The sequence below is a fragment of the Juglans microcarpa x Juglans regia genome, chromosome 3S (genome assembly GCF_004785595.1).
Source record: "Juglans microcarpa x Juglans regia isolate MS1-56 chromosome 3S, Jm3101_v1.0, whole genome shotgun sequence".
Classification (NCBI taxonomy): domain Eukaryota; kingdom Viridiplantae; phylum Streptophyta; class Magnoliopsida; order Fagales; family Juglandaceae; genus Juglans; species Juglans microcarpa x Juglans regia.
The window spans coordinates 994051-1007880 of NC_054599.1; the positions used below are offsets into that span (position 1 = coordinate 994051).

The 13830-nt window shown below is 36.1% G+C and overlaps 2 protein-coding genes across 2 annotated transcripts; both read right to left on the minus strand.

Annotated features, from left to right (window-relative positions):
* On the minus strand, window positions 1-2901 carry LOC121258003 (plastid division protein PDV1-like). The gene is made up of 2 exons (XM_041159319.1): window positions 2500-2901; window positions 1-812 (listed from the first exon to the last, which is right to left on the minus strand). Exons 1-2 carry the CDS (start codon window positions 2830-2832, stop codon window positions 321-323), a joined length of 825 nt encoding a protein of 274 aa, XP_041015253.1. The 5' UTR covers window positions 2833-2901; the 3' UTR covers window positions 1-320.
* Window positions 2895-13396, minus strand: LOC121257822 (low affinity inorganic phosphate transporter 4-like). Its single transcript, XM_041159070.1, has 2 exons — window positions 11890-13396; window positions 2895-2953 (listed from the first exon to the last, which is right to left on the minus strand). Exons 1-2 carry the CDS (start codon window positions 13394-13396, stop codon window positions 2895-2897), a joined length of 1566 nt encoding a protein of 521 aa, XP_041015004.1.
* Window positions 13397-13830: the final 434 nt, after the last annotated feature.

Consider the following 13830-nt stretch of genomic DNA (forward strand, 5'->3'; position numbering starts at 1 on the left):
TGCAAGAAAAACGTATTCACGTACAGATTGTTACCATAGGCCAAAAGTTTGAGATATACATACACAGAATCCAGAAAACTAATGGAAAGAGGACCAAAAGTTAGGAAACGACTATAAAATAGAAATCACACTCTAATAGCCTCAGTTGTAGCTCCAACAACAATCTACAACTCTCAAAATCATGATCGTCCTAATTCCTTACTAGTTTGCCAGACCCTTTTAAAAACTTTCGTGGGAGAGGCTTGAAAGACAACAAAGCGAAGCTTCTTCAAAATCAGATCAGCATTCCCCTGCGTCATTGCAGAATTCAATTTCTCGCCTCAACCCCTGCCTGCCAACACATCCAACCGATTTTGTGATGATTCCTCCGGCCAAGAAGTTTGTCTTGGATTTCCATTCCCGTAGATATCTTCGCGCTTCTGTGGATGGTTCTTATAAGCTACCTGATGCAGATGCAGCCATGCAATCATGCTAACTGCAACAAGAGCAGCATTTCCCAGTATCCCACCCATTTGATCCGATTTAAGGGATTTCTTTGCAAAATCAAAACTTGAAACGAGAACTTTGATGAGTATATTAGACCTCTTCTCTTCACGAACTACAACTTTCTCACCAGATGGACTATATGGGTGACCAAAAAGTTTTTCAGGTGAAACAAAGTGACCTGCATCACGTACAAATGCCAGAGCTTCTTCAATGACTTCGTATTTCTTACCATGATGTTCAGCCAATCTCATTGCAAGAACTATCCGGCTTTGTTCTAATCGGGCAATTGCAGCATCTCTCTCAGCCTGCTGCTGCATTTGAATGGTCTGTCAAAGAGAAAAAAAACCATGTGGAATCTGTCACTCTTACTCTTATTCCCATTTGAAAAAAATAAAAAATAACAAAAGCTAAGAAAAAAAGGATTCTAGACTAAAAAACCTTCTCTTAGCAGAATTCTAGCACCAACACACAACTGACAACAAAGCCACGTCCCAAATATTTAAGTTGATATGCATCTAAAATTAGACTCCATTCCTTTCATACTAGGACCAGAACTCCAGTTTCAACATTGTTTTACAATATTGCAAAAAGAATGAGACTTGTCTTTAGACAGTTAGTGCCCTCCAAAAGGCCCTGGAAATTGAGACAGAGCAAGGTACATGCCATGTCCATTCAAAAAATTACAAGTTTCATCCATTTCCAGTCAGATAAAAATTTAGAAGTTGGCTCTCACAAGGCAGAACACAGATAGTTCCAATTAAAGATAATCCCATATTCACTTTTTTTTAATAACAAAATACAAAAAGAAAAGCCCTATACATGCCATCTTACTGAAAAAAGTTTGTTGACCACTCACCAGTTTCTTTATCTTTATGGCTACCAACAAAGCAAGGCCCTCAAGTTAAAGTGGAGTCTTTCCTTCCCTTCTTCAATTTTACAGCTAACAGAACTAAACAAAATACAAGATACCGTCAAGAAACCCACAAAATACAGCTCACCACAAATAATTCAAGCTATTGTTCTAATTCCTTTCCTTTCCAATTTCCTCACTGTCTTGCTAATCAAATTGACTTAAAACCCCAAAATACAGAGATAAAACAAATACACCTGTTCTCATTTTTCTGCGTTCCATTCAACCATCAACATTTTGATTTTTGAAAACTCATTTTTTTTTCACCATTTGAAGCCAACATCCTACAGCATAATTCTCCCAGTACAACTACCTCAAGTAAGAAAAGCCATTATCCAAGTACTTGGGCTAGGCTGTAAGAACCATTTCCCCCCACATTAAGATGTTTCTAGACCACACTGATGATTTACCTGCATCTGAACATGCTCTATAAGCCCTCCCTACCAAGTCACTTCTAAAGAAGTTTTAGCTCCCCCTTCAAATCACAGGAGTAGTTAAGATCAGAGCCTTCTCCATCCTAGTCTCAACATGGTCTATATTCTTCATCTCATGGGTCACCTAGTCAGGTGTTCCGTTGCAAGGATTGCATTCCTCTAACCTCCTTGCATTTTAAATAACATGTACGTAGATGAGGTCCAGCCAAAAGTAAATGATAGCTACTCAGAATGAAAATTTATGCTTAACTTCAGTCTCACTCAAAGACCCTATTCCAGATATATGACAAAGGAAAAACCAAGAAAGAGAAAAAGGAAAGTTCTTAGCTTTTCTCCGAAGGCCTAAGAGAGTGAAAATATCTTTACTCAACTCTACATTTTCCATTTAGATTTTCTCAGCAACCAAACTGAACATAACCAACCAGGACTGCATGAACTTTATAAGGAATCATACCGATATAACTCACGTCAGATAATTAAGGCTAATCCTGAACTTCCACAAAAACCGCATGAGGCTCTCAAGGTAAAACCGCATTTTCCTTCTCTTTTTCTCTTAATTTCCTAGAGGGTCAAATATCAAAATTGCTGTTCGTTATCACTCATCCCGCGACCAAAAAGAAAACAGAAATCAACCAAAGCACTCACACAGAAATCAAACAAGCGACTCACATGGAAAAATTCAAGCTGGTCCTCGAGGTTCTCAAGCGCGATCCGAATGGCGTTGAGGCTCTTGGCCTCCTGGATGGTGGATTCGTCTTCCGACCGTAAGTCCTTGACGAATACGAACCCGGTGGCTCGATCTTCTCCCTCAGCGACGTCGTTGTGGATGTTTTTGCCGTCGTAGGAGGGCTTCTTAATCTTCTCGGGCTTCCTCAGGGCTTTGACGGAGTTGAGAAAATGAGTCCGCGAGATTGAGTGGATGGCATCACTGAGCTTGTCGTGGAGGTCCCAGATTTTCTCCAAGATCGCTTCGATTTCATCCAGCTCCATCTCCCATGTCATTTCATCCGGGAGGAAAGAAGGCTCTGAGGTTTCTAGGGCCTCTCTCCTTCGTTGGTTATAATTTAGGGCCTGTTTGGCATTTCAAACTTAGTAATATTATTATTATTATTATTATTATTTTCTAAACAAACAATTCATAGATAAACTAAATTACAAGATAATAAATTCAATACGGTGTGAGTCCCAACAATCATTTCAAAACAAGTAAATGCAACACAAGAGAAATAAAAAAGAGAGATTTGGAATGAAAAATTTGGCTTCCACCCATTTCATACTAAGGGGAAACTGTTTGAAACAATTTTTGTATAGCTTGATAAACAGACTATAAAACTACGACTAAAAGTTACAATGAAATGTTGTGTGTTACATTTTGTTAGTCTGGACTGGCTAAATGAGACTTTTATGACCACTTTATCTTGATCATTAGTTAGAAAAAATGAGAATATAATGAAGTAACAATCGAAAGATAAGTCGAAACTCCAGTATAGAACCGTTACTGATTGTGGAGGAGCATGTGGTTTACGCACCACTCTTGAGAGGAAGGTAATAGTCGAATTTAAGAGATCTATCATTTTCAATAGTTTATAAAGAGAAATATGCGAAATTTATGATGGATATATATCTATCATTTTCTTTTATATGTTTTCCAAATGCTTTATTGAATTGTAGGCCCAATTAAAAAACGATTTTTCTTTTTTCTTTTAGCAACAATAGAAAAGTTATATCAAAATAGAAGACTACCATATTTCATTTTAAATAATTATATGAAATATACAAGCCATTATGATTTAAGTAAATAATATAGAAAATCATTAAGCATACACACGAGTCATAGTAGTCGAAAAGTTTAACTGAGTAGTATTGAATAATATTATTACGGCCCATAAATGTATTTATCTATCTTCAAATCAAACTAGTTCAATCATGATCTAAAAAATTTCCACCCTTAACAATAAAAAAAGCTTCTCTGCAATGCGGCCAGCATTGTTACTATTTTTTTCCCGCGCTCCTACTACGAGAGTTGTTCTTCCTCTCTGCTTCACCTCCGATATAGATAAGGAGATCAGCAAAAAAACATGTGAAAAGCAGAATGTGTTGTTTCCGAGATTTCTCCCAATCTTTTTATACTGTATGGAACTAGCGTCGAGTATAGGGGTAGCTGTGAAGAGGGCTCAGGCTGGTCACCACTCCCCGTCTCGATTCCTTGCACCTCCTAGAATATTTTTAGTTTTGCGATCTTAATTGTTTATGCGATTTTTTATATTTTGTTTATTTGGTCATTGGGCTGCACGTGAAGGCCGGGCAGTGCTCACCTTTTCAAGCATTGATAGTTTTGAAGCTTAAATCTAAGGCAAAGTAGTAGGCTAATACGATTGATATTATAAGAAAATTATTTATTTATCATCAATTAATTATTTTCTGTTAAAATAAATTTATTTTCATCATAAATAATTATTTTTGTTATAAATAACTAGTCATAAATATTTTTTTTTATACAGTGTGATTCATATCCAATTCGGTCTCATTGTCGGAGATGAGCTTGGATGCATACTCAATCCGGTGGTGATACTGCCTGTCCTAAGGGAAGCTTGACAATATCGGACGAGCATAAACTATGAAAACTGCCCCTCTCCATGCAAGTCGCTTCACTCCGTGGCTGGAACCAAGTCGCCATGCGGCCAAGTATTGCTTGATCAACATTAAGCATACTCTGGTAAAGTAAAGTAACATGCAGCATACTCTTATATATACGGTACTTTGGCATAGTAAATGGAGATCTATCGTCTATCGAATTGGGATATAAAACATTCAAATGGCCTTGGTACGCACGTACGTACATTGAATGCTGCCGATCCTCACTGGTTTTGACTCATGCACGCATTTCGATCAAGAGCTAATTAATTATATGTTACCAATAATTGCATTCAAAAGCTTAGGATATTGACAAGAACAACGTTATATAAGACTGTTCATCCCGGATTCTATTTCCGGCCCGGATTTGATCAGGGCAGAAATTTGAATTATAAAATCCGAACCTATACAATCCGGATGCAAGTGTTTAAAGCTGGTTCCAGATTAGAAATCCGAAACTCGCATTTATACGATTTTGTACACATTTTCAATTTAATTTTAAGGTCTATTTTATTCACTATGTTTTCACTCTCACTCTCTCTCTCTCTCTCTCTCAATTTGCCTTAGGTCATCGCCGTCCTCTCTCTCTCTCTCTCTCTCTCTTCTCTTCGATTTTCTGTTTCTCACTGGCTCCGTCGTCTTCTTCTCTCTCTCTTTCTCTGTCGTGCAAAAACCCTACCTCCTATCACTGATCTTCCTCTGACGATCGAAAATCTGTTCCTCGTGGCCGTCATCTTCTACTTGACAAAAACCAAATTAAATTCTTTGTGTTAGTTCTCCTTGATAAACCGAAGGTTTGTATTTACACTTCCAACTCTTTTTTTTTACAGTGTTTTAGGTCTGTAAGCATGTGGGAAATGATTAGGGCCTGTTTTGGGTTTGTTTTTAAACATGGGTTTTTTTTTTTTTTTATTTGGGTCTGTTATATCCTGTTATTTTGCTAGATCTACTATTTTTTTTTTTTTTTGTCTTGGCTTGCTTTCTGCGACTGGGTTTTTGTCCTCTCTATTGTTTTTGGGTTTATTTTGATGTGAATATTTGAATGAAGTAATCTTTGTGTAGTGTTTTTATGGGTTAGATCTGGATTTGTGAGACCTAGAAGGGAGAAGAGTGAAAATATCCATAACCAGAGTCTCCTAATAATGTATAGATCTGGGTTTGTGAGATCTAGATTGTGAGCATAAGTTTTCTTATAACAGATTTTGTGCTAAATTTTGCTTGAATTTGGATTTATGTTTTCTCTGCATATAATTATTGTTGTCAATAAATGTGCAGGTCGAGATGATCTTTCAACTGGTCCTAGTAAAAAGGTAGACTTCTCAAACATTTGTCCATGTCTACTGCCGATTATATTATTTATCTATAATGGCTTCTCTTTGCTTTAATTGGATGGTGCAACATGTGGATTGGAGAGAAAGACTGGCTTTGCAACATTTCAAATCTCTTATTTTGCTTTGTTGGAAGCTACTTGTTGGGGAATATAGTTTGCATAATTGAGGGTGTAAATTAAAAACGGTCGAAGTTAGAATGTGTAAAATATAGTTTCCCCAAACAGTTTTCTCAATGGGAGATGTAACTATTGTGGGAATCATTTGGAAATTTTTAGATATGGATTAATTTTGAACAAGCTTAGTAAGATAAGACATTGCCTTTCTGTTGTTACTGTTTTCTTTATATAAATGCACTATGACTGTCCATTATTTGCAGCCTAGAATATTTTTATTGTATAATTTGTTGACATTATACTGTTGAAGTTGTCAAGAGTGTAGCTTTTGAGGTATGCAACCCTCTCTATTTCATTCATTTAGCATATATTATATGGAGTAATGGAGTCTTCTACTTTGTAATGCTTTGTTACTCTATATGTTAAAGAATTTAAAAGCACGAGTAAGAAGAAGTTGCAGTTTTGGCTGTTTCCAGAGCTGCATCCTTTATTATTGATGCTTCTAATTCAATTGAAGTTTTAAGGTACGTACTTTCGTATCTAAGTATGTAATACAAATATTGAATAACAATGTGCTGCTTATGAATGCTTTTTTTTTTTTTTTGATAAGTATGTGCTGCTTATGAATGCCAGCATCACTTGTTAGTTTGACAATAGTCTAATAATATTTCCATGTGATGGTTTCAGGAGTTCTAGTAGCATCAATGATGAGACAATGAATCCACGTTGTACAGAGACAGAAACTAATGAGGAAGAAAAAACCTTTCAGGAAATAATGGAATAAGGAGTATGAAAAAATAGAAGACAAAGCTTTGTAGTTTATTGTTGTGTATTGGTGTTTGATTAAAATAATGTATTTGTTTTGTAATATTCTTAGCAAATTAATTCAAACAATGTAATATGTTGTGGATTGCATCATGAATGTCTCATGCATTTTGATTTGATTTTATTTTATTTTATAAAATCATTCTCATGCTACATCAATATCATATAAACAATATATATAGGCTTTTCTGTACCAAAAAAAAAAATAAAAAATAAAACTGGGTTCAACGGAACCCGGAATCTATCATATAAACAATAGATAGGTTTTATGTTAAAAAGATGAAAAAAAGAAACCGGTTTAAACCTGGAACTCGGAATTCGGGTTTTAAAAACCCAGATTCATCTGGGTTTTGGCCCGGCTCTGACCCGGATTAACCCGGTCTGGGTTTTGGCTCAGGTTTGACATCCGGGTTCCTGTCTGGGTATACCCAGGGTCCCGGGTCGGAACCCAGATGAACAGTCCTAAATATATATGCATATATATGCCACTGCATATGCTTTGACGCTTTGACACACACACACACACACACACACACACACTAGCATGGGAGCTACGTGCAAGCTGACATGTATGCCCCTTGTACGTAGCTTCTGGTTGAAGGAAAAAAAGTCCTAAAATCTCTTCGCAGAAGCATATAATAATAACAATTCATTAAATAGAAGCTCTTTAAAAACAGATTCTGGACAACACCTAATTAAAAATACCATTATTTACATAAATGGTCTAACATACAAGATCATCATTTAATTGACAAGCTCATGAGAGTTGCATACCAAAATCACCAAGTTTATAAGCACAATTTTTTACGTAAATTTGGTTTCACTCACGCCGTCTCAATGCGTCGGTGTAAAGATCTCTAAGATCTCACTTGTTTTTGTTTGTTAAATCGTCTCATCACCATTTTTCTTATTTAAACATATATTACATAATACTTGTTTCGTCCGATTTGGTGTTTGTTAACAGTTAAATCGTTTTATCGCCAATTTGTTTTAGATCTAAGTAGATATTATATAGAGTTTATTTCGTTTGATTTGATGACTGGTTTCATCCAAGTTGATGCATATCTATTGATCGCATTATTTCAAATGAAGGCTAACCCAGATTATACATGTGAGTTTCTATACAGCTTCTAAAAATCCAAAGAGCTTCAACTGAGAAGAGAGACGAAGAAAACTCATACCCACATAACGACGAGATTCACAACCAAGAAGAGAAATTCCAATGCTGAAGAATCCAAAAGTTTGTGTGAAAAAGTGGGGAGTAAAAGACATTGGAAATGTGAGAAAGTGAGGGGAAAGAAATTTCGACCAACCTTTGGATAAGAAGAAAGCTGTAAAGAGACAAGTAAAACATCGTAAAAATACACTTTACATAGTCGGTAAGGGAAAGAAAAATACAAAAAGATGGGAACTTGTGAAAACAAAGGGCAAAATTGGACGAAAAAAATACTATTCATCATGTACAGAGTATTAAAGGGCATAACTGTAATAACAATGAATTATATAGGGACATAAGTGGAATAGAAAGTGTCAAACAAAAATACTATTCATTCCTATTCATATGCCTATAGCTGCTTTTAATATGTAAGGGATATGGAAAACTCTGTATGCAGGAGAGTTGGCGCAGGGATGCGCACGAATAAACGCGGGAGTATACGTGGAAATTAATAGGATGCGTTTTAGAAATTTTTCCTTCCCAGTTTTTGAAACCCATCTCGTGCTCCCCCTCCATCTCCCTCCTCCATCTCTCTAAATTTTCACCTTCCCAGTTTTTGAACCCTAACCCCTTCCATCTCCCTCCTCCTCTCCTCCATGTCGCACCCTGTGATGGGTTTTTAAACCCTAACTCCTCCATCCCCCAACTCCATGTCGCCACCCAAGATGAGTTCTTTACAATATCCTCTCAAGTATCTAACACATCTAATTTAGTATCGATACCAGCCCTTTGAAGAGGCTATTTTTCTGGATGGATATTAGTGTTGAAAGTCACCTTTAAAGAGAATGATGTGCTTGACTTAGAGTTCTTAGTTTCTTCAAGCCCACCCTTCTTACTCAAGGAAATCACAAGAGCGTTTGGGTGAAGTTCTCCTTCTCATGGGTAAAGATTTCTTCCTGCTCATGTAAACCAGTAACAAGAGCCTTTGAAAGAGAGTTATTTTCTATATCCTCTTGAATTCGTGAGGATTTCTGGTTGGGAGAGAGAAACAGAGACGGGGGGTTTTTTTTTAACAATGAGAGAAATAGAGAGGATTTTTTTTTTTACCAATGGGGGAAATGAACCCACTTACCACAAATGATGATGAAGACTGGCAGAGATGAAGTGTTCAAAACTACTAGAGATAATGCCGACGATGACTCGTGACAATGAAATGTTGGGGTCGAAAATGCTAGACGTGCGATGGAGAACGAGAATGCGTCTTTCCCTCGTGTGTTTCTTTTTCATGTGTTTTCTATGCCTTTTCCCTTTTTTATTTTGTTGTTTATTTTTTTAAAGAGTAATTCTAGATACAACCGTGAAGTGCGTAAATGCCGTATAATTGCTTTGAAAAAGAGCGGAGTCCACTATTAAAAAAAATAAATTTTTTTTTTTTTATGTGGATCTCATATTTTATTCATTTTTTTTAAAGCGATTATGTGACGGTTGCACAATTTACGATTACAAATATATTTTCTCATATATATATAAATATATATTATAGAACTTTCTGCCCTCAAACGGTATGCATGCATGGTACGTACGTACACCCCAATCCAAATGCTGATAATCATCCTGCTTAATTGTGAACAAATTGAAGAGTTCCAGGTCGTGATATTGGAGTCTCTTTTTCTCATTAATTTTGGACTATTCCATTTTTTTTATTCCATTTCCCCAAACAATATGAGAGAAAAAGAAGAAAGTTAAAAGATCAGTCCATTCCGGCAATGATATCAATGGGTAGTGAGTACTGGTGATACAATATTCACTTGAATAATGATAAATACTGTAAAGTTCATTTAATAATATTGATCATGCAGTTTTTATTTTTTATTATAAACACGAGACCCTCAAATATATTTAGACAAGTATATACTTTGAGCTAGGGATCTTTTCTAGATTGCATTTATTTGTGCACTCTATCTTGCTAATTATTTTGTAATTGGTCTATGAAGGGATTAAAACGAAATGAGGAACAAAATTAATTAATCGATTCCAAGTTTTGGGGGATTGAGAACATTTTAAAATTATATTCTGGCGAATTAATGGTCGACGTACAAGAAATTATAAGAAAGCTACATACTTAAGGATATTGATCTATTTGCCCGTAATAAAATAAATTAAGGATATGCCCTTAACCACAAGCATATAAGCACAATATGAACATGATCAGCCGGCCGCCATTTGCTAGCATAAAGCCTGCATTCACAAGGTGCATGGGTAATGCCATCAAAGCAGCTTGAAAAAGACTTTTAAGAGCATTAGCATTGGATTGATCATCCTACTCTTCAAATTTTGACTAATATGTAACTTTTTCACCTTTAGCTAATCATTCAAAACTTGAAGTTTATATTAGATTAGTCATCACACTCTCTATAACAATAAAATATTATCATTTTTTATTATTTATATTTTTTAATTAATTTTTATTTTATTTTCATAATCTTCAATAACCTACAACAAATCATATTCATTTTTATTTTCACAATCTAACAATCTATAATATAATAATTTTATATGTATATAGATGGTAAAATTTCATATGAATAAAAATCTCATATCTATAATATAATAATCTCAAAAAATACTTTTAGACTTGTTATAATTCTTTTCATATTTGAAAAGAAGAATAGATTTACTGTAGCTTAAAGTTTGGATGAAAACAATTTAGCTAATTCAATGTGGAGCAAATATAGATGATATTTACTAGATTTAAAGATGAAAATGCATTTGGCTAATCCAATACCAATGCTCTAAGACATGCATTAGAAACATTCCAACACTCCGGCGGCCCATACAATAAACATTTTAATTAGATGCTTCTTAAAAATTCTCCTTATTCACTCTCTTTTTGTAATTTAATTTCTCAAAATCATCGCTAAAAACATTTTATTTCTAAAAATTTCCCAAAAAACTTCTTTATAATACATGAGGTCCAAAAACGCCTTCTACAAACAACAAATTATTCTTGAAAACACTGATCAATTACCGGCCAGTTCTTCATGTACATGTTTGAATATGGCGGTTTGGACCTCTGATGATCTATAACTTCCAATTTTTCATTAATTAATAGTCTTTTTGTTTTATCTGGTGCAAGCTAGGCACATTAAATTGGTGTTCCAAATCGAGCTTTCTAGTGTTCGGGATTTTTCTCCCGCCTAAAACTTAATAGAGGCGTATTAGCTATGACAAATAATTTAATCATAAAAGTGATTTCATAAAAGCAAAGTAGTATAGCCATAAAGCTTAGATCTTATAAATTGACATGACTTGATATAATACGTTAAATTATAAATTAGTTAACTTTATTGTAAAGTATATCTAACGTATCATATGAAGTTATACTATTTTGTAAATTTACTTTTGATAGATCTCTACGTGGTTGTACCACTTCCATTCATAAAAATATATTCACAATCTTAATTAAATTAATGATATATAGAATATTACTATCAGTAGGGTAGGGAACATATTTTTAGGTATTTAGTACTGTAACGGCTATATATATTAAAAGGACAATGCTAACTACTAGCCTACTATGCTCCTAGCTAATTTATATCACTCAATTTGCCCTCTTGATGGTACCAGGTAGATTGTTAAAAAATTAAAAACACAAACATAAAAGAGTAGAGAGAATCTAAGATATATCTTCCGATCCTCTTTTGTGTTTTCTGAGTACCATTTTGTTATGAAAATATATTTTTTTTAATTTTTTTAATATGCAAAGGGGTAAAGTAAATCGTATAAATTAATAGATATAATAGTATTTTCCATATTAAAAATCCAAGATTTTATAATTTACACAAATATATAATTATAATCCAAGATAATTTGCATATATGCATGCTTCATGACGTACGTACGTACTAGTAGTCCTCTCCCCGTAATTAGTTCCGGTACTCTCCAGGAGTGGTCTGAGTCACCGTGGGTCTATTAGAGCCATGTCTTGTGTTACCGCCGCCATCTTCTCCCGATATTTCCTCCAACGAGCGTCCTTTGGTCTCGGAAACTAAGAACGTGAAAAAAAAGCCCAACATGTTGGTGAATGCCAAAAATATCATGGCCTTCCTAATGTCGTTTACGTTACCATCCAAAGTATAATTTTGCACCCCAAATGCTCCAACCATTGCCCCGGCCTTCCCGGCCGCCGCACTTAGAGCATGACATGTCGACCTCAGCCTGGTTGGGAACAATTCAGCTGGAAGCACGAAGGTGGTGCTGTTTGGCCCAAAATTAGCAAAGAAAAAAGTTAGGCCGTACAAAGCTGCAAAGGTTGTGCCATGGCTCTTGAGGTACTGGTATTCAAGACCCATGATGAGCATGAAGGCAGACATCATAAGGAAACCGACAAGTTGGATGATGAAACGACCCAGCTTCTCGATGAAGTACACGGTGAACCAGTAACCAGGGAAGGTACCAAACAATGCAACGACAAACATAGCACGCGATGTCTCGAAGACTTCTCGGAGAGCATTAAGTTCCACGTCCTTCTTTATCAAACCCACGGCCGGGAAAATATCCTTCTGGGTCAAGTTCTGGCTGTAAAAGGCTATGTCCAACAGGAACCATGTGCTCGTGGTGCCCATTAAATTAAGCCCGTGCCGCCGAAAGAACTCCCTAGAGAGCAACGGATAGTTGTTTGCAGCATTGAATTGAGACAACTTCTCCTGTTCTGCTTGAATTTCAATGTCAAGAACCCTTCCCATATCTGCAGCTGCTTGTTTTGCGTTCCCTTCGATTATGGCGGTGTATCGACCGGTTTCGGGCATTTTCATTCGCCAATAGTAAGTTAAGAGTGCCGGAAAAGCTCCTAGCATAAGCACAATCCGCCATAGATAATCTGCACTTGGTTGTGTAGAAAGCAAGTGATCCTCTTTGAATGGGCCGACTTCCTGACAGTAGCAAAGGAAGATCTTTGACAATATCATGGAGACTAGGCCTGCGAATATAATCCCCACACCTTGCATTGCAAACACTGCGGCGATGAATGCCCCACGAGTTTTTTTGTTGGCGTATTCAGACATGATCGTGGCAGAGAGGGGGTAATCTCCTCCAATGCCAAATCCTAACCAGAACCTGAAGAAACAAAGCGTTCCAATAACAGATTTTGCACCTGCACCGAAAGAAAGGCCAGAGCATATGGCGCAAATTACCATGATAACTAGAGTGATACCATAAACCCTTTTACGGCCAAGTTTGTCACCAAGCCAGCCGAAGACTAGTTGACCTGTTAGAGTGCCAATTAAGGCAACACCAACCACAGTGTTGTTAACATTAACGGGAAGCTTTCCCGGCTTCCCTGTGCTAGGGTCGTAGTAGTAAAGGCGACCCAAGAGTTTTGAGACCGTGGAGATGCAAAAAAGGTCGTATGCATCTGTGAAGAACCCCATTCCAGCAATGATGATGGCGGTGATGTGGTACCATTGTGTGCGAGCAGAGTCGAGGGCTTGGAGCACAGCTAAAGACATATTTTGATGATCTTTTCTTTTTTGTGGTATGCTACTAATTTATTTGCCGGCTGGGTTTATCTAGTACTCTGTGCTAGCTTATATATAACTTTGTCAATCTATACTTGTTCCCTGATAGAATGATAAAGAACGTTTAATCCTAGGTTTTCCAAGGATATTCTATTTGCATAGATACAATAATAATGGATATACCTCATGTATCTAGAGATGAAATCTGACAACTTTTTAATTATTGCTTAATATATAAATATGATGTGTGATTGGTTAATTAATGATCAGCCATCCCAAGGCTTGTACAATCATCATCCTGCTAGCTAGCTAGCTAGTTGGTAGTTTTACTTGTTCCCCCCATGAAGTTATCAAGATCATCATGTTATTCTGCAATATTTAATGACAGTATATAGAAAACTTTAACTTTAAGTAATTCATAGAGC